General features: G+C 57.3%; 8 protein-coding genes across 8 annotated transcripts; 5 read left to right on the plus strand and 3 right to left on the minus strand.

The window, feature by feature from the left end:
* Window positions 1–1,544: 1,544 nt before the first annotated feature.
* SCHCODRAFT_02587153 (NAD(P)-binding protein) lies at window positions 1,545–2,806 on the minus strand. Its single transcript, XM_003028717.2, has 2 exons — window positions 1,808–2,806; window positions 1,545–1,756 (listed from the first exon to the last, which is right to left on the minus strand). Exons 1-2 carry the CDS (start codon window positions 2,671–2,673, stop codon window positions 1,624–1,626), a joined length of 999 nt encoding a protein of 332 aa, XP_003028763.1. The 5' UTR covers window positions 2,674–2,806; the 3' UTR covers window positions 1,545–1,623.
* Window positions 2,807–3,318: 512 nt separating this feature from the next.
* SCHCODRAFT_02636202 (uncharacterized protein) lies at window positions 3,319–5,442 on the plus strand. Its single transcript, XM_050345904.1, has one exon. It carries the CDS (start codon window positions 3,691–3,693, stop codon window positions 5,194–5,196), a length of 1,506 nt encoding a protein of 501 aa, XP_050198409.1. The 5' UTR covers window positions 3,319–3,690; the 3' UTR covers window positions 5,197–5,442.
* Window positions 5,443–5,870: 428 nt separating this feature from the next.
* On the plus strand, window positions 5,871–6,419 carry SCHCODRAFT_02512708 (uncharacterized protein; the record flags this gene model as incomplete). Its single annotated transcript, XM_050343279.1, has 1 exon — window positions 5,871–6,419. A coding segment is annotated over one exon (549 nt), but the record flags the coding sequence as incomplete, so codon positions are not given.
* A 1-nt stretch (window position 6,420) lies between these two features.
* Window positions 6,421–9,933, plus strand: SCHCODRAFT_02670913 (uncharacterized protein; the record flags this gene model as incomplete). Its single annotated transcript, XM_003029033.1, has 8 exons — window positions 6,421–6,763; window positions 6,850–7,408; window positions 7,458–7,876; window positions 8,203–8,266; window positions 8,348–8,513; window positions 8,560–8,889; window positions 8,989–9,088; window positions 9,158–9,933. The coding sequence occupies 8 exons, from the start codon at window positions 6,421–6,423 to the stop codon at window positions 9,931–9,933; spliced, it is 2,757 nt and encodes a 918-aa protein (XP_003029079.1).
* Window positions 9,934–10,170: 237 nt separating this feature from the next.
* Window positions 10,171–10,733, minus strand: SCHCODRAFT_02513609 (PLAC8-domain-containing protein; the record flags this gene model as incomplete). The annotated part of the gene is made up of 3 exons (XM_003028716.2): window positions 10,171–10,326; window positions 10,385–10,557; window positions 10,613–10,733. The coding sequence occupies 3 exons, from the start codon at window positions 10,731–10,733 to the stop codon at window positions 10,171–10,173; spliced, it is 450 nt and encodes a 149-aa protein (XP_003028762.2).
* A 783-nt stretch (window positions 10,734–11,516) lies between these two features.
* SCHCODRAFT_02670915 (PLAC8-domain-containing protein) lies at window positions 11,517–12,150 on the minus strand (the record flags this gene model as incomplete). Its single annotated transcript, XM_050346624.1, has 3 exons — window positions 11,517–11,687; window positions 11,736–11,908; window positions 11,958–12,150. The coding sequence occupies 3 exons, from the start codon at window positions 12,148–12,150 to the stop codon at window positions 11,517–11,519; spliced, it is 537 nt and encodes a 178-aa protein (XP_050198411.1).
* A 1,236-nt stretch (window positions 12,151–13,386) lies between these two features.
* SCHCODRAFT_02636215 (galactose mutarotase-like protein) lies at window positions 13,387–15,456 on the plus strand. Its single transcript, XM_050345905.1, has 11 exons — window positions 13,387–13,501; window positions 13,551–13,691; window positions 13,744–13,796; window positions 13,849–13,859; window positions 13,909–13,995; window positions 14,097–14,233; window positions 14,287–14,384; window positions 14,442–14,641; window positions 14,695–14,785; window positions 14,840–15,021; window positions 15,071–15,456. Exons 1-11 carry the CDS (start codon window positions 13,433–13,435, stop codon window positions 15,124–15,126), a joined length of 1,125 nt encoding a protein of 374 aa, XP_050198412.1. The 5' UTR covers window positions 13,387–13,432; the 3' UTR covers window positions 15,127–15,456.
* A 37-nt stretch (window positions 15,457–15,493) lies between these two features.
* SCHCODRAFT_02636220 (NAD(P)-binding protein) lies at window positions 15,494–17,163 on the plus strand. Its single transcript, XM_050345906.1, has 10 exons — window positions 15,494–15,562; window positions 15,658–16,120; window positions 16,177–16,222; window positions 16,275–16,418; window positions 16,474–16,539; window positions 16,590–16,658; window positions 16,715–16,764; window positions 16,819–16,915; window positions 16,974–16,981; window positions 17,034–17,163. Exons 2-10 carry the CDS (start codon window positions 15,863–15,865, stop codon window positions 17,064–17,066), a joined length of 771 nt encoding a protein of 256 aa, XP_050198413.1. The 5' UTR covers window positions 15,494–15,562; window positions 15,658–15,862; the 3' UTR covers window positions 17,067–17,163.
* Window positions 17,164–17,199: the final 36 nt, after the last annotated feature.

A 17,199-nucleotide genomic window follows, 5' to 3' on the forward strand; every position in this document is an offset into this window, starting at 1 on the left:
GCCCGCGGGAGGAGCGAATCCTGCCGTTCGCCACGCCCCCATGGCGCCGCGATGTCCCGAGCTTCGGTGGACGACTCGTGATTGCGGCGAAGGCATCAGACGACAAGCAAGAGAAGAAGGCTGCTGCTAAAATACACAAAATCGAAGCCCGAAAGCTCCTCGCATCCGAGGAGTCGCTACTCGTCTACACGGATGGGTCAATGCGGCCCCTACACCGTGTCCGGCGAGTTGGCGCGGGCGCAGTGGGCTTTAGAGGGGGCGCTACCGGCGGCACTCGTGTGTTCACCCAGAAGATCGGGCTGGGGTCGCACGCAGAGGTCTACGACGCGGAGATGGTTGGCCTACGCTGGGGACTACAGGCTGCCCTGCATTTCGTTGAGACCCACCCTAACACCAAGCACATACACCTCTTCGCCGACAATACCTCCGCCATAAGTGCCATCTTCGACCCGCTCCCAAAGAGTGGCCAGATGCACTGCATCGAATTCCACAAGCAGGCCTGCGAGTTCCTCGACGGCGGCCCTACACGCACGCTGAACATCGCCTGGGTACCCGGGCACCAGGACGTTCGCGGGAACGACGAAGCCGATGAACTCGCCAAAGCCGCCGTCGAGCTAGGCAGCACCCTCCCTGGATCGCGTGCAAACGCAATTCGACGCGCGAAGGGCCGCGCAGCTCGCGAGTGGAAGAGCGAGTGGGAGAGGAAGCGACACGGTGGGCACTTCGCTGCAGCCAATCGCCTCCCCCCCTCCCTCAACCCTACAAAACGCTTCAAAGAGACACCCCGCGAGGTGTTTGGTCGCGTCTTACAGACACGTACCGGACACGGATACACGGGCGAGTTTTACAACGATTTCCTTCGTGATGTCGACAGTGACTGCCCCTGCGGGGAACTCCTACAGACACGACAACATATCCTGGCAGAATGCCCAAAATACGAGGAGCACCGCTACCTACTCCGTGACGCATCCCGCGGCCTCTCGCTCCCGGTTCTATTGGGAACGAAGAAGGGGATCGCAGCCCTCACGGAATTCATAGCGGCGTCCGGCGCATTCACCAAAACCGGTGCACCCCGTGCACCTCCATCACTCCCTACCTGGGAGCAGGAACCCGAGGTACGACAGGACGACGAGAACGGCGAGGATGGATAGGAGGCCCGGCAGCCCAACCCCGTGCTTAGGTACCTTTCCCCGTCCCTTATCACCCTTTTTCTTGTTCGTTTGCGATACCCCGAGACACACGACACACGCACAGAGTGCTTTTACCTATTATATCACCATTCAGCTCAACCACAGTATCGCGACGGACAGCAGTACGAGCAGCAGCCTCGGGACTTGTAGATTATCACCACGGGTATGCGAAGGGCCCTGCCGGGCTTCCGGATGGAGGGAGTTCTGGCGGAGGACCGCGTCTTAGCTTCACCTTAGCTTGTAGCGGTATAGAAGTGCAGAGTTTAAAAAAAAAAAAAAAAAAAAGCATTTACTACGGCAGACGCCGATGAGCCTGGACCCAAGACGACTAATGCGGGTTCGATTCAGAGCACTCGATTTTGTACAAACACCACCAATTCGGCTCGCAACATGATACTCCAAATTATATGAGGTGACACTCGGTACAGACCCTTTATGTATACCCTCGGACCAATCCTGCCTTGCTCGTGGAACCAGGAACCAAACTCTCTGCCGCTTCGAGCGTTTCCTTCCATATTTTCTGCTCCAGCGCACGGCCAGTGGGGGTCTCTGAGTATGGGAAGGGCCTGATGGATGTCAGATAAGGGTCTGCGAGGGAATTCAGACGAAAGACGTACGGGAAAACCTCCATGTCTGCAACGAGTGCCCCATGGCTATCCAACCCCGCAGCGGCAGCCGCGTATACAACACAGCGTGCGCCTTCCTCGGGAGTACGTCCCCGCAGATTGACAAGCGGCCTGATGAGCGAGACCCATTTGGGCTGCCCATCCGCCCCAAGACCCGTGCTGACCTGCCCGGGGCATATAGCGTTGACGATGACTCGCGTGGCATCCATCCGCGAGGCCATCGCATGCCAGAACGCCTGCACGACGTACTTCGTGTCCCCGTAGTGCGTACCCCAGCTGAAGTGCGCGGGATCGTTAAAGTGAGCGGCGACGGGCTTCGTCATGTCGAGGGGGCGCTTGGCGAACGTGTGCCGCGTCGCCATGCGCGAGCCGAGGACGGTGATGTGCGCGGGGCCGCCGGTGCGCTGGAGGGCGGGTAGAAGGAGAATGGCGAGAAGCGCGTTCGAAAGGTGGTTGACCTGGAAGCCGACCTCATTCTTCGTCTCGGGGGCCAGCTCAAACTTCATGGGGTACACACCGGCATTAAGGACGAGGATGTCGAGCCGCTGCGTCTCACGCTCGATGCGGGTGGCGAAGTCGACGAGGGAGGCATGCGAGGTGAGGTCGAGGCGGAAAACAGAGATGGTGGGCGCGGGAGTGCGCTTTGCCACAATTGGGTCCGCGAGCAGCTGGCGCTTCGCGTCCTCGCCTTTGGCTGGCGTGCGGACGGCGAGGATGAGGTGCGAGAGATTGAGATGGAGGAAATGCCGTGCCACCTCTAAGCCTATGCCAGCATTACCTCCCGTCACGATGGCTGTCTTCCCGCTCAGATCGAGCGATGCGGGAAGCTTTGGAACGAGTGGCTGAAGGAGAGGCATCTCTCGGTCGCGTGTCAGCCTGTAAGGGAAAACGGATGGCGCTTGTCGGGGAGAGGGTGGTGATTGCAGTACATTGGCATCGACAAGGGCGACTTATACTGGCAACCAGAGTGGGTTCTTGCTCCTGTCTTGGTCAGTTTCTTGGTAAGTTCGAACATGAAGTAAGGGGGTTCGAGATGAATGTTATCGACTTGAAGATGCCAGCCGCAAATCCGCGGCCCGCGGGCGGCAGATGACTAAACGCGCTTACAATAACCCCAAGTTGCCTCTTCAGGCTTTTCCTGACTTATCTAACTGGGGAAAAGTCTTGTCGGAGGGTACATGCATATTTCTGGGCTCAGAGAGTGCTGATTTCACAGAGGAAGATATGGAATGGAGTGTGGGGGCGGGCGATCGACTTCGCGGATCAAGGTATGAGGGTAGATAGGTTGCCTCTTCGCGATGGGACGGTGAATAGAAGAGAGAAACTAAGTAAGTCAATTTGGGGTCATCTAGGGAGAGACGAAAGGGATGGCACCTGGGGTGCATGACCCGCAAACTACTCGCATGACTGCCGACCGTGAAGTTGAACTACGGTCACGTGTGTGACCGGCGATATCCGATATGTGATGGAAATTTGGATCCGGTGACCGAACACCCTTTCCCCCTGCGCCCATTGTCCGTCGAGGGTTCTTTACTTTCGGCCGCCCCGTGCTTCAGCTCATTCCCCCTGCTGCGCTGTGCTCCCGAGATGAAGTCTCAGGCAACCTAACCCCGGAAGATGCATCGAAATCGCATCGAGAATGCACCAGCTGACGACAAAATTGATTATTTCGAAATGATGGCGCCGCCTTTATGATACAGCACAAAGGGCTTTGTATGGGCTTCGAGAACAAACACCCCTCAATGCCTCGAGGACTCGGGACACGAGCCGAGCGCTGGGGTATATAAGCTGGCGCCGCTCCATCTCTTTCGCGCCGACCGCCCTCTTTGTGTTGTGAATTTTCCCAAAGCACCTTGCAACCTAAACTCTCTGCTATGGACATGGACGTCTCACACTACCCTGCCTCTGTGAGTTATATGCCTGCTACGCCACAGCTGGGCGATACACGAGGCGGTGGCATTCTTACTTCCTCGCATCCCCTTGCCACTCACGGTGATACTGCCACCCATGACGTCTTCTTCACTCATGCCGGCCCTTCTGTCTCTGCTGCACCTGTCCCCGTCATCCCTTCCGCTACTCCCTCTACCACCGACGGCGTCGCTACTACCCATCCCCTCGCAGCCGAGGCGACCGAGATCACCTCCGATGACGCCTTCTCTGCTCAACAGTCTGTCCACCAGCCCACCGCCCATCAACCCACAGCCCAGCCTGCCCCCACCGTTCCTAATGCCAACGCTGTCCCCACCCCTTCTAATGCCAACGCTGCCCCCAACTCCCTTCGCCGCCGCGGCCGCCCCCTCGGCGTCGGGCCCCGCGCGCACTTCGAGGCCCTCCGCGTCTGCCAGAACCCCGCGCTCCTTCAGAATGGCAACGACGCCGAGATCGAGCTCGAGCGCCTGCGCAAGGAGCGCGAGCAACGCGAGATCGAGGAGAGCCATCGGACGCTGTACAAGTACGTGCTGGAGAACGAGCAACGGCACGTGAAGGCGAAGAGCTTCGAGGCGTCGGTTTTGGAGCAGGCCCGGTTGAAGGCGCTCAAGGAGAAGGAGGAGAAGCTGAAAAAGGAGCAGGAGAAGGCACTCAAGGTCAAGGCGAAGGGGGGAAAGAGGAAGGTCAAGGCGCTTTCGCCTGAGGAGGCGGAACGCAAGGCGAAGGAGGCGAAGGAGCGCGAGCTCAAGAGGCTGGCGAGAACGCCGAAGCGTCCTCCGCCGAACCACGGATATGACACGCGCCTGAAGTGCAGGTGGGAAAGCAGCGGGAGCTCGAGCAACTCGATCGGGACGATGGAGACTACTGCTTCGTTCGTTGATGATGCTATGGTCGTCGACGAGGACGGCCTCGACTCTCCGCTCACCTCTGAGGATGAGGTCGCGCGCCAGGTAGAGGAGGACAGGAAGCGTTTTATGGCCGCTGCTCCCGCTGCGCCTGCCGCCCCTCCCGCGTCCGCTCCTCCCGCTCCTGCTGGTCGTTTCGCGGGTCCCGGCCTCCGCGCCGCGCAGGCCGCCCGTGCGGAAGCTCACGCCGCAAATACCCAGGCTGCTGACGTCAACGCGATGGACACCAGGCCCGACAACGGCGACGTGCCGACCGAACCCGAGGACGATGCGCGCCCCGGGCCCAATGGCACCGATCCCGCCGCCGACGTGCCCACCGAACCTGACGACGGCGCACGAACCGAGCCCGACAATGACGAGGGTCGCACGAATGCCGACGAGGAACGGCGCACCACTCAGTACCCCAAGTGGAAGGGATGGGTCAACCTCGACGAGGCGCGAGAGACGGGCCTGCTTCCGTATTGCACGCTCCCACCAGAATGGGCGCGCGCGAAGGCATTCCCGCTGCAGCGCCAGAAGACCGAGCCTGACTTGGGCGTCGCTTGATTTTGAGCTAAGCGTGTGTACTTCGTCTACTATTGGTCCGTCCTGTTGTTTGCATCCCTGTTTGTTGTACTATGTCTCGCGCGCTCTGTATATGCTGTGATGCTACTGTATCATGCCCTAGCTCTTTTCTCACCTATGCCACCCTTGCCATTGTCAACGCATTACTTGACAGATCTAGACTACGTTAGTAGTGCTGTATATACTGTGCTCTAATAATGCTAAATGTCACTCTTCGATGTCGGTGTCCGCTTACGGGAAGAGGCCCGTATATGCCACTTCATTGTGGCAATCATGTTTGTCATCGTTTGTCAAGTAACGATTACCGAGTCGTGTTGCGCCGAACATGCATCTCTTCCGCCCATCATGCGCATTTCATTGCCAGTGAGAACAGCCTCCCAGCAAAGTGAGTACCTCTACCCATGGTCTTCTTACGATAGCACACCCTACCATCCCCTCCCTTCCTCCAAACATTTGATATGCCTTTATAGCTCATCTTTACCTATCAAGGCACCCCTTCCCTGCGTATGAGAGTGATATGAACCATCTCTCAAGGTCTCTCTTCCCCCAACTCACCCTTGTAGGTCCCTGTGGGCATTCATCTCGTGACCAACCTGGCACGTTGCGCCGGGCGCTCGCCGTCGTCGGCGATTCATCCAACCAGGACTCATCGAGTGTTGGTTCTTACCCTCTTCACCGCCATAAGAGCGCTGAAACAGACGTCGCCTGACCTTCAGCAAGGAAATGACGACTCGCGAGCAGACGCATGTCCTCCGTTCTTCGGACATGCTGCTGCGAAACGGACAAGAGCCACGCTCGCGCTCCTAAATGCTCCCATCGGAAAGAATCTGCGCCACTGCCAACATAGCCGCTGCTTCCGTGCATCTATCAGCAGTCAATGCCCTTCATTCACCACCTTCTCCTTCGCGCGCCGGACCAACACGACGCGGACACGTGTGCGGAAAACCGTGCTATCGGCGTTCGTCCGACTTCCGTCAGACCGCCAGGTTGCAGCCAGTCGGTCACGAACGACCGCATGCTGGTCACGAAGCTCGCCGGGGTCTAATAGGCGCCATCGCAGAGCTAGCCAGGTAGTCACGACAGCCCGCTGGCACCCTCCCACCCCATTCCCCCCGCCAGCGCGCGCCCCCTCCCCTTTCTTCCCTCTTATCGGACGTAACGCACGCCATCGAGCCGCCGGACGCGAAGACGCAGCAGCCGAATAGCATGGATCCGCTGATCGAACCGGACGATGCGTGGAAGGCCGAGGTTCGCGAGCGGGTACAGAAGGACCTCGACTCGCTCGCGCAGGAGGCCTTCCGCGACCGCGAAGTGGGGCTCAAGAACGCCGAGTCGGACATCGAGCGCAAGCTCGTGCAGGAGGCGTTCGACGACAGCATCGCGCATCTGCGCTACATCCGCGAGGAGCAGATCGAGACCGAGATCCAGAAGGAGCGCGAGAGGATGCGCGTCGAGGGCGCGCACGCGCACGGCAGCCTGCAGAGCGCGAGCGGCACCCACCATCGGCGGGGGATCAGCTACTCGGAGCGGCACGGTGCTCAGAACTATCGTGAGTGGTGCCCGCCGCGTGTTTCGCCGTACTGATCGACGCCACGATCGGTGACGCAGACTCCCCCCGACCATCGCACCGCCCAGAAAGCCGATCATCCGTCGACCACAAGATCTGGACGCCATCCATCTCCCCCGAGCAAGACTACTTCTTGGAACAGCAGCGTCGCCTGGGCCGCCCACGCGCCAACTCTACCGCCTCACGCAGCAGCACGCCCTATCAGCCGTTCGCGCGTTCCCTCCAGCCCAATGGGCGCACCGTTTCCGCTTCCTCCACCGCCAAGGCCTCGTCCACGGGGCGCTCCGCCCCACCCCCGTCCGTAGGGCAGCCACGTGCACGTACAGCGTCCATGTCGTCGTCTGCGGTGTCCTCGTCGGCAAACGCGAACCCCTCGTTCACTGTCATCAACGAGGACGAGTACGATGTGTTCGCGTTCGACGAGTTCGATGGGGACTATCCAGGACGGCCGTCTAGCAGAAGGCCGTCACACGTGAGGCCGGATGCTGCTGAGGGCCGTTCTGGGGAGGGCACGGCGCCGATGCGGATACCCATAGTGAGGCCAGAAGCCCGGTCAGCATCGCACATGGCAAGACGCGCCGCCACGGCGGATATCGTTTCGGGTAGCCCAACGGCGGTGTCGCTAGCGTGAGTGAACGTTGGAAGTGTCTCTCATTCATCGCTGACATGCATCTAGGTCTACCGCTGCATCCGCTAGTCAACCACGATCCTCATCATACCTCTACGTGCGCACGAACACGCCGCACGCTCCCCGCTCCGACGACACGGGGCACGACACCGCCGACGCAGGCGGCTCGTCCGGCTCCGACCCCGACCACGCCGACCGCGTGACCGTCGAGTCCGAGGACCTCAGCGAGGAAGAGGGCGAGCTGAAGAACATCCGCCGCCGCCTCGAGGTCGCGCGCATGAAGGAGAGCGTCGCGCTCGGCGAGTTCCAGCGCGCGATGGAGACGTACCACTCCGCGAAGCAGGCGCGCGAGGCGATCGAGCGCGAGGTGCAGGGGCTGGAGGAGAAGCGGGTGAGCAAGATGAAGAAGATGTATCGAGAGATCTTGCGGATGCCGGGGAAGGGGAAGGCGCGGTCGAGTAGTCGGAGTGGGTGGGGGGTGGGGTCATGAGTGGGTGGTTCGAGGCTTGAATCAAGGACACCGGTTGACTCTCCACTCTGTAAATCTTTTCGGGTTCACTTGGAAGATATTCATGGGCCTTCCTCTTGCTGTCTGAGTGCTCTATAATTGTTGAACAGGAACTTGCACGTGCTGACTCTCGGCGTCTGCCGATCAACAACGCTGAAATCGCCTGCGGCTAGCCTCTGTCGTTCTGCCAGTGTTTCCGTCGATTGACCTCGTCTTCTTCTCAATAACTCTGCTTATATCGAACTCTCTCCCAAAAACGGACATCGGCAATGGAACCTTCCGCAGCGCGACCTATCGACATACCAGAGATACTGCTTGCTGTCCTCCATGCTGCCGGCGATCGTCCGGGGTACGTCGACCATCATATGCCTGAGATGAGGCAGCTATGTCGATCAGCACTGTTACTCGCAAAATATGCACTTGTCTCGAGGTTCTGGAATGCGTGCACCACACCTTTACTATGGGAGATACTTCCCGACCAACTGCCGTTACTGAAGCTCATCCCTGACGACGCGTGGTCTATTGACGATGGAAATCCTCGTTCGGCGTACCTCTCAAGCTTGCTTCTGCTTTCGGCCGCAGATAGACCAAAATATGTGCGTATCATTGGCTACAGTGTGAAGGGTGCTGATTCCTGCCCAGCGTATCACCAGAACATTGAAAGCAGAGGACTGGGAGCCCGTCATGCGACTCTCGCGCCACGTCAAAGTCCTCCGCTTTGATAGCCAGCTGCTCTCACCCTCCGTACTCCCCGTCATCCTCACATCGCCGCCAAACTCGCCCATTCTGCCCCAAATCGAGCGGTTGCAATTGACCATCTACACCGCGATGGACAACAGGTTTCTATTCTTTCTGTGCTCGCCAATGATCAGGGACCTACAGATCTGCATCCGATGCGCCAATGTCCCCAGCCTAGCTGAGATATCGCGCATATGTCCCCAGCTGACGCATCTGCGCTTGGAACTGATTCCAGTGCGTGAAATCATGAACCATGACCTTGGCGATGCGTTGCAACTAGGCTGCGCCATAGCATGCGCTCCATCTGTCACGCACCTCTCACTTTCCCTGGAGATGTATATCGTGGACGTTCTCGTCGTCCTTCTGGGTCAAAGCTCACCACTCTCTCGTTTGCGGGTACTGGATCCCGCGCGCGTACTGAGGCACCCGGATAGTGCGCTTGCGATGAAACGCATATCCCACAGAGGACTTCTCAACCTTCGCCACCTGCACCTTCCCCCAGTATGCCCGGCATTCGCGATGACACTGGTACAATATCTAGGCGACTCACCGTGCGAGATAGACACGCTGGATATGCCGATAACGCAGTTCACCTCTTACGACCAGATGAAGATACTCCTCGACGCAGTCACCGAGCATTGCTCCCCGACAACGTTGACGCACCTGCGCATACGAGCGAATGGGCTCCCAGCCAATCGCTTGATGGACCAGCTATCTAGCCCACTCTTAGCTCCCCTTGACTTCTTTCGTCCGCTCTCGCGGCACCGCAATCTGCAGGATGTCTCCCTCGGCGAGGTGGGTGGAGGCGTAAGCCTGACCGAGTCCGAATATGGCGAGCTCGCGCACTGGTGGCCCAAGCTTGTCCATCTGCAGATACCGAACATGATGGGATCATCGTGTACGCTGCAAAGCCTTTCCATGTTCGCCAAACATCTAAAACAGCTGCGGACACTCACACTGAAGCTGGATGCGCGGTCGATAGACTTGCCGGCCGACGAGGTGGCGGAGGCCAAAGTAGGGCCCCCTGTCCTCGAAAACTTGGACATAAACGACGGACGCATCGAGGCGGCTGACGAGGTGGCGGACATTCTTGCTGCGATATTTCCTCTTCTGCGGCAAGTGGAATATCGGGCAGCTGAAGAGGAGGTGTTGCACGGTAGATGGACCGCAAGGGACCGCGCGAGGGCTTGGTCTCGTGTATCGAAGAAGCTGCGCTGGTACCAAAGCATCAAAAACGGCCCCTGGGTCGAATTTGAGGACTACGATGGCGGGCTTTGAGATCGAAGTATCTAGTCCCGAGTCCGTGGAAAGAAGATCGCGAACAGATCATTGGATATGACTTTGCCTTGCGAATAGATGATGCCGAGCCTATCGAGGATACCTTTTCGACAAATCACACATATTTTATTTTGCCGCGTAGGGAAGATTCTGGATGAGATTCCTGTTGACCTGTATTCCTTCATAGCCGGCTATGGCCTGAGATATGGCCTGAGCAGCGCGACAAACCAGTGAGCCTTATAAATCCTTGGACCGCAGGTCACGCTCCTCCAGCTCCAACTCTCGACTCTCTTGCGTGAGCGCGCACGGGTTGCACCAAAATGACAGACAGTAGTCGCTCGTGTCGCTGCCCCGGATTCCATATCGCTCGCGCAGCTTCGTGCGAAGGGCGACCTTGATCCTTGTGAGTCATCGCCGAGCAAGCACTGAGAGTGACAGAAGCTCTACGTACCTGATACACCCACCCAAAACCGGTCACAATGGTATGGAAGCCGTGCTTCTCGCAGGACTCCCGATTGTAGCCCTTCCCGGCCTCGGGGTCGGGGATGCCTTGCTCGGACAGGTATTGGTAGCGCTCCTTGTTGCGCCCGAAGACGATGCAGGGGCACCACCACGCCGTGCAGACTGAGAAGCGTCGGGGTGAGCGTCATTCTCGTGCATGAGGGACGAGATAGCTCACAAGTACCACAGTCCCCGAAGCATGCTGAGCACAATCCGTGCGACCACGCTCGTTGACCGTCGGGTCCGATTGGGATATTCTTGACGTTGCGATTACCGCCGGCGCCTAGAGTCGTCGACATGCCTGGCGTGAGCGCAGGTTGCGTGTTGACGGGCGGAGGGTACGCTGGTGGAGGAGTACCGGCCTTGGGGTGAGAGAGACCGTCGGTAGACTTCAGGTCAGTCATAGGAAAGAGTTGTCGCGTATCGTAACTGGCGTGTAATAGTCGTGAGCGTAGGGGCAGGAGCAGGTCTGCCCGATCAGCGAGGCTATATATCTTGAGGAGGACGCGTTGTGCTCGTGAACACCTTTCACGACAAAGCCAAGAAAGTCACACCGAATTCAACAACCATTCTCCCCGACTGCATATGAGTGAGGTTGGGATGCGGCTGACCTGTGCGAAAGGTGTAGAAGACCCCACAACGTGTGGCGCCGACGATCTGCGTCAAAGAAACCTGAAACAGTCGACTCTGAAAATTTCGCCAGGATGTACACCTGCGCCAAGGGCGAGTCGCGCTCAAAAAGCAGGAGAGGAGATGTGTAAAGCTATCGGTGGCTGAACGCCAAGGAGGGAAGTTGTTGAACATTCAACAGCACTCACCGCCACATATTCTGTCGGAAGGCTATGCATCGAGGTCTGAATACAGACTGGACCTCGCGCATTCCCATTCAGGATCAACGCAATGGAGATCAACACAGTATCCCACACGGCTCGAGGACCCAAGGAAGACAAGCGGATAGTAAACCGCGGTGGTATTCGAAGCTGTCGAACGTGTAGAAGTATACCAAAAATGAGTCGCAGGATAGCTCTGCGTCGCTGATGATAATAGGCTGAGCACGGACTGTGGTCGAGTTTGGGTACCAATTACGCCAGGTTCGGACGGCGCACAGCGGCGAGTGCGCCCTGCTCTTCTAGCCCGAGCTCTAAGGCCTCCTGCGTAAGTGCGCAAGGATTACACCAAAATGAGGCACAGCAGTCCCCGAGAAGGCTTCCGCGGATTGAGTACCGCCTCCGCACACGTCTCCGAAAGGGAATCTAGAGCGAGCATCAGCCTTTGAGTCGCAACGATAGGGACGGACGCGCCTGAAGAATCCACCCGCAGCCAATGAAGGAGGTGAGCAAGCAATGTATCCAACAAGCGCGTCCCCCGCAAGATGCGCTGCTCTCGAGATCGGACGTGCCATGTCGTCTTAAGTGGTGAAAACGACGCTGATTATGCCCGTAGACGATGCACGGGCAGCAACACGCGAGACATACTACGAGCCGTCATTAAAGTTCAAGGCGGTGGCAATTCGCTCCACTTACAAGTCTTGCAGTTACCGGAGACGCTGCATATGCCATTAGACCATCGTCGTTCGTTGTTCGCATCCGAAGCGGAGTCGTCCGAATCGCTTCGTTCGGAGGATATCGACATGTCGAGCGTGGACGTTGGTTGCTTTAGTATCGGAAGAGATGGGACTGAGGCTTGGGAAGGTGTGCGCGAGGGGAGTTCAACCATAGGCAGTTCGTCCGTGGTCGTAGCTTCGACCTGAGGATAGCGTCAAGATCTCTTCATCATGTAGTTCCGTAGATGTGCTCGCCTTATAAGCAGACCAAAGAGGCTCGTAAGCATCCTCTCCGTAAACATGGTGTCGTGAATGAGATGCCTGAGACTGTAAGCTTTCAACCATCCTGGTGGGAAATCGCCCGGCGAGAGGGAGGAAAGAGAAACGACTACAAGGACGACGGAGACAAATAGGCTTTAATGTTCACTTTGTGAAGTTAGTCTTCGATAGCTGGGTGTGGATCGCGCTCAGAAGGATACCGAGCGAAGAAGGGGTCCGAAATCCATTCAATAGGCTGGCTGAGCGTTTCATGGAGTTAATGGAAGAAGTTTACCGAGAAATCCGACGATCGATCTGCTCTTGTTCTCATCGGGGATTGTTAGGATTTTCTATACGAAGGCGACAGAAAGAGAGGCGGCGTCGTTGTACCACATGGCGGTAAGAGGAAAACAATGATTTCCGGAAGGAGATGGTTGCATGGAATGATGATCAAATTACCACGTGTCTTTTGAACTCAAACCCAACTTGTCCTGAACGCTCGTGAGACTCGTCTGGTCGCGCCGCTGCGCATGAATAGCCCATCTAGATATGCCCTAAGATGACCATAGAACATTCCCACTCGCTGGAACGCAGTCGGACGATTCGTCGGTTCGAAGAGCCCCGGCAGAACGCTTGCGGGCACCTCGCGGACGAAGCAACATACGGCCGAGTCCAGGCAGGCCTTTCTACCGCTTCTCCTCGTCGATGAGGCCTTTCGCTGACCCCGACCTCCCCACAAGCGCTCTCGAGCGCAGCGCGAGCGTCGGAAGTCGGGACGCATGGCTCGCGCGGGTAGAAATGACGTTTGCGACCCATTTCTCCGTCGCATAGTTCAAGCGAAAGTCCATCATGGCGATCTCGTCATGCACGTCCAGCTCTACCTCAAGCTGTTCCTCGCCGTCCCTCGCAGCTGATGCTCAGCCCTTCGAACCGGCGTGGACGATAACGGGCAATCCGCATTCATTATGGCCTTCTCCCCGACGTTCTTCCCGCTTTACGCCACTGAGAATGGCAGGCCTTGTCCGCTCGATATGCATGTGCGGAAGATGATGCTCATGTGGTTCTCTGGAGTCTGCGCCGATGATCCTATTCCAAATTTGACCGCGCTGTGCTCGCGGCGCCCATATAAGCCAGCCGCCTCTCGGATGCTTGCTGCTGAACTCTTCCGTCCCCCACGGCAGCAGCACGACCTTTACGATGTTCATCAAAGCCCTCCTTGCATTGGGAGTCGTGTGCGCAAGCGTCAGCGCGCAGGACGAGAAATGGGTAAGCATGATCGCTCGCTCGACCATCCTTTTACTGATCATGGTACTAGCCCTTTGACGTTACGACTCTAACGGCGCCTGACGGTTCTGTGACTGCGAAATTCGTGTCCCTAGGTGCGACCTTGACCGAGCTATGGGTCAAGGATCGTGATGGCAATCCCCGGGATGTCGTCCTGGGTTACGACGACAATGTAAGCGAAGCGAAGCCTCTTCGACCTGGCCTTCATTGACTCTTCATCTCAGTCGAAACTCCTGACCGATCCGAACCACCCGTCATTCAATCCCATCATCGGACGGTGAGTGGCCTCAACTTGTATAGTGGGTCTCGTGCTCAACGGTACCGCACAGTTATGCCAACCGTACGCGTGCATACTCAATGGCTGGCGCCGTTAGCTAACATCGCTTCAGGCATCAAGAATGGCACCTTCTCTATACCAATCACGAAGGACGCTCAGCCAGATGGTCCCAATGTATACCATATTCCTACGAACGGTCCGTTCACGTCTCTTGTCCACTGCGTTGTACTCATGAGTTTTTGTAGGTCAGGTAATTGCGTATCTAGCGGGCCTAGTATAGTGTCTCATCTGACCTTCCATAGCCGAATGCTCTGCATGGCGGGAAACTAGGCTGGGACCGGCGTAACTGGACAGTCATCGACAAGTCTCCGACGCACGTCTCCTACCTTCATTTCGATCCCGCAGACGAAGGCTTCCCAGGAAATGTGACTACCATCGTGAGTCCCCATCTTTCGAAGTCCATCGGGGAGCTACTGAAGGTGTCGCGCAGGCCACGCATACTGTCCACAAAGGCGGTATCCTGGAGTCAAAGCTGTGGGCGAACGCCACGGAGAAGACACCCATCATGACTACGCAGCACGTGTACTGGTAAGCCACCTTCCGAACCGAAGTGCTTGCATGGCTCGAGTTTGCCCCCGCTCCCAGGAACCTCGACGCCTTTCAGAACAACAGCAGCGACATATTGTCGCACCATCTCCAGATCGCCGCCGACAAGGTCATCGAGATCGATAGTAATCAGGTGCCGACGGGCGGATTCATCAACGTGACGGGGACGCCGCTCGACTTCACCCAGGAGCAGCCCATCAACGTGAAGTGGAACGATACGTTCGACCTTTGCGGGCCGGGTGCGTAGGCTGGGCGTTTACGATGGCAGTCGACTGACGGATGCAATACTTAGAATGCCAGGGATACGACAACTGCTGGATCTTTACCAACGCTACGGATCGTGGCGCGAGGACTAGCCTCTGGAGCGATGCGTCCGGCATTCGGTACGCCTACGAACTTGATGTTAGCTTCGGTGAGGTGCTTACGCCGCCCGTCAGAGTCGACATATCCTCCAACCAGCCCGCCACTCAAGTCTACACGTCCAACTGGCTTGATATCCCACGCAAGGTGGTGCATGGCGGACCCGACGTGAATTACACGAAGTGGTCGGCCGTAGCAATTGAGCAGCAGGGGTACATGGACGCCATCAACACCCCGGAGTGGAACATCGACCAGATTCGTGTGTATCCTCCTTCCCAGAATGGTCGCGATGCTGACGACAGCGCCAGACGAACCTGGCAAAGACTTCTTCTGGGAAGTGAAGTACGAGTTTTCGACGGTTTGATGAGGGATTCGGCGAGAAAGAGTGGTCGAAGCTTGACACTTTATGTGAACGCTAATGAGATTTGAAGTGAGTTATTGGTTGACAATGGTATACACTTGATGTCCGCGCACGTGAGATGGCGTATATACCGCACACTCCCGGCCACAGGGGTAATGTGGCGCAGCACTCCGACGTCCTCTAGCGCCTATACTGGATCGGACATTGGGTGTTGCGTGACTCGTGCCGTCGGGCTGGCGGAGGTACCGCGTCGGTGACCAAGGTGCCACCACTTCATCAGAGGGATGCGCACTCTGCTATATGCGAAACCACACTTCAGGCTTCAAAGGGTGGATTTATACGTTGCTGTGGCTGGTCCGTCTTTCTTAGACGCGTTGAGGCCCCTAGTGGGACAACTGGACGCGGAACAGCGTACACGTACGCCACAAATGACCCTTCGGTGCGCTATCCGCTTTCACTCTTACCGCGACCCTGTCCAAATTCATCGTCGAGTTGCATAGACGCTCCGAGTGGCTAATTATGAAGCGCTGACAGGGCCCAAGGACGACATGGTCTGAGAGATTGACTCAAAACCCCTTGGCCGTGATGTTCGTGCATGGCGCTTCCGGCTACGACCTGCGCGATTGCCGACACCCCCAGTAAGGTGGGGGACATATATATTGTGGCTACCTTGCGTATCCTTCTGTCCTACCTCGCCAGCGCGCCATAGAGTGCTCCCCGAAGCCACCATCGAATCTCTATGTCCTCCGTGCGAGCCGCTATTGTGACAGGAGCTGCTCGGGGCATCGGCCGTGCTATCGCCCTGCAACTCGCAGCCGATGGCCTCGACATCGCGTTGAATGATTTGCCTTCTAATAAGGACCAACTGGACCAAGTACGCGCCGAGGTCGAGGCGAAGGGCAGACGAGCTATCGTCGTCACTGGCGATGTGTCCTCCGAGCCGGATGTTCAACGCATTGTGGACGAGACTGCAGACTATTTCGGGAGATTGGATGTCGTAAGTCTCATAGTCTACCTTACTCCAATTGCCTGAGATACTGATTTATTCTCTAGATGGTCGCAAACGCCGGAGTCATGGTCGTCAAGCCGGTCATTGATAGCAAGTTGACTTCCGCCTTTTCCTACTCACCGCGAGCTTACACATTGCTCAGCATCGGTCGAAGATTGGCACAAGGCCCACAATGTCAACGGCCTAGGCACCTTCCTCTGCTACAAGCATGCCGCCATAAAGATGCGGCAGCTTGGCAACAAAAGCGGACGCATCATCGGCGCATCCTCAGTCGCGGGCAAGATGGGTGTGTAGAATCTTCCATGGCGTGCAGAGCAGATGCTCAGTGGTATTTATTGCAGGTGAACCCTTTGCGAGCATATACTGTCAGACCAAGTTTGGTATACGTGGCTTGACGCAGGCGCTCGGTAGGTGGCGTAGTTATCGTCTCATCTTCAGGACTTAGTACCAGGTCCAGCATGTGAAATATCGCATACCGGCATCACCGTGAACTGCTATTGTCCAGGCGCCGTCGATACCGTCATGCGTAAGACCCGCAATGGAATTGACTGGTCTATCACATCCCTGACCCCTCATCCGTAGTGCGCGAACTGGCCTATGGGGCCGGCGGTGTGGAACCTTTCTATGCCATCGTGCGTGTTATTGTCTGTGTCCTACGAGGCAGATGGGCTAACGCAAATGCATAGGAAAGCACGAAGTCCAGGGTGGGATATCTCGGTGTACCCGAGGATGTCGCGAACGTGGTGTCCTTCCTGGCATCCCCCGCATCTCATTTTATTACCGGTGAGTTGAGCCGTCTTGTCGTCGATTAACCGGGGCTGAACTTGGATTTGCATGCAAGGCCAATCGGTGAGTGTCTTGCGATGTGTAATTAAGAAGCCATGCTGACGGCGGGGCGCAGATCAACGTGAATGGCGGCCGATTCATGGAATAGAGAAGGCGGGCGTATGGCAGGAACATGTCCTTTATGGTCCTTCGCGTCTGTGTATGTCGAATCGCATCGAACAAAGGGCCAGCGCGGATGTCGTGACAGACCTCATGAAGGAGAGTGCCACGTCGCATTCCAA

Source organism: Schizophyllum commune (assembly GCF_000143185.2).
Source record: "Schizophyllum commune H4-8 unplaced genomic scaffold SCHCOscaffold_10, whole genome shotgun sequence".
Classification (NCBI taxonomy): domain Eukaryota; kingdom Fungi; phylum Basidiomycota; class Agaricomycetes; order Agaricales; family Schizophyllaceae; genus Schizophyllum; species Schizophyllum commune.

Coding starts and splice junctions, on each gene's coding strand:
- SCHCODRAFT_02587153 (XM_003028717.2), bottom strand. CDS start 2,673: ATGCCTCTCCTTCAGCCACTCGTTCCAAAGCTTCCCGCATCGCTCGAT. Junction 1,757..1,807: donor GCAGACATGGAGGTTTTCCC/GTACGTCTTTCG, acceptor GACATCCATCAG/GCCCTTCCCATACTCAGAGA.
- SCHCODRAFT_02636202 (XM_050345904.1), top strand. CDS start 3,691: ATGGACATGGACGTCTCACACTACCCTGCCTCTGTGAGTTATATGCCT.
- SCHCODRAFT_02636215 (XM_050345905.1), top strand. CDS start 13,433: ATGTTCATCAAAGCCCTCCTTGCATTGGGAGTCGTGTGCGCAAGCGTC. Junction 13,996..14,096: donor CCATATTCCTACGAACGGTC/CGTTCACGTCTC, acceptor CTGACCTTCCAT/AGCCGAATGCTCTGCATGGC. Junction 14,786..14,839: donor AGCGATGCGTCCGGCATTCG/GTACGCCTACGA, acceptor GCCGCCCGTCAG/AGTCGACATATCCTCCAACC.
- SCHCODRAFT_02636220 (XM_050345906.1), top strand. CDS start 15,863: ATGTCCTCCGTGCGAGCCGCTATTGTGACAGGAGCTGCTCGGGGCATC. Junction 16,540..16,589: donor TGGCTTGACGCAGGCGCTCG/GTAGGTGGCGTA, acceptor TACCAGGTCCAG/CATGTGAAATATCGCATACC. Junction 16,659..16,714: donor CGCCGTCGATACCGTCATGC/GTAAGACCCGCA, acceptor CCTCATCCGTAG/TGCGCGAACTGGCCTATGGG.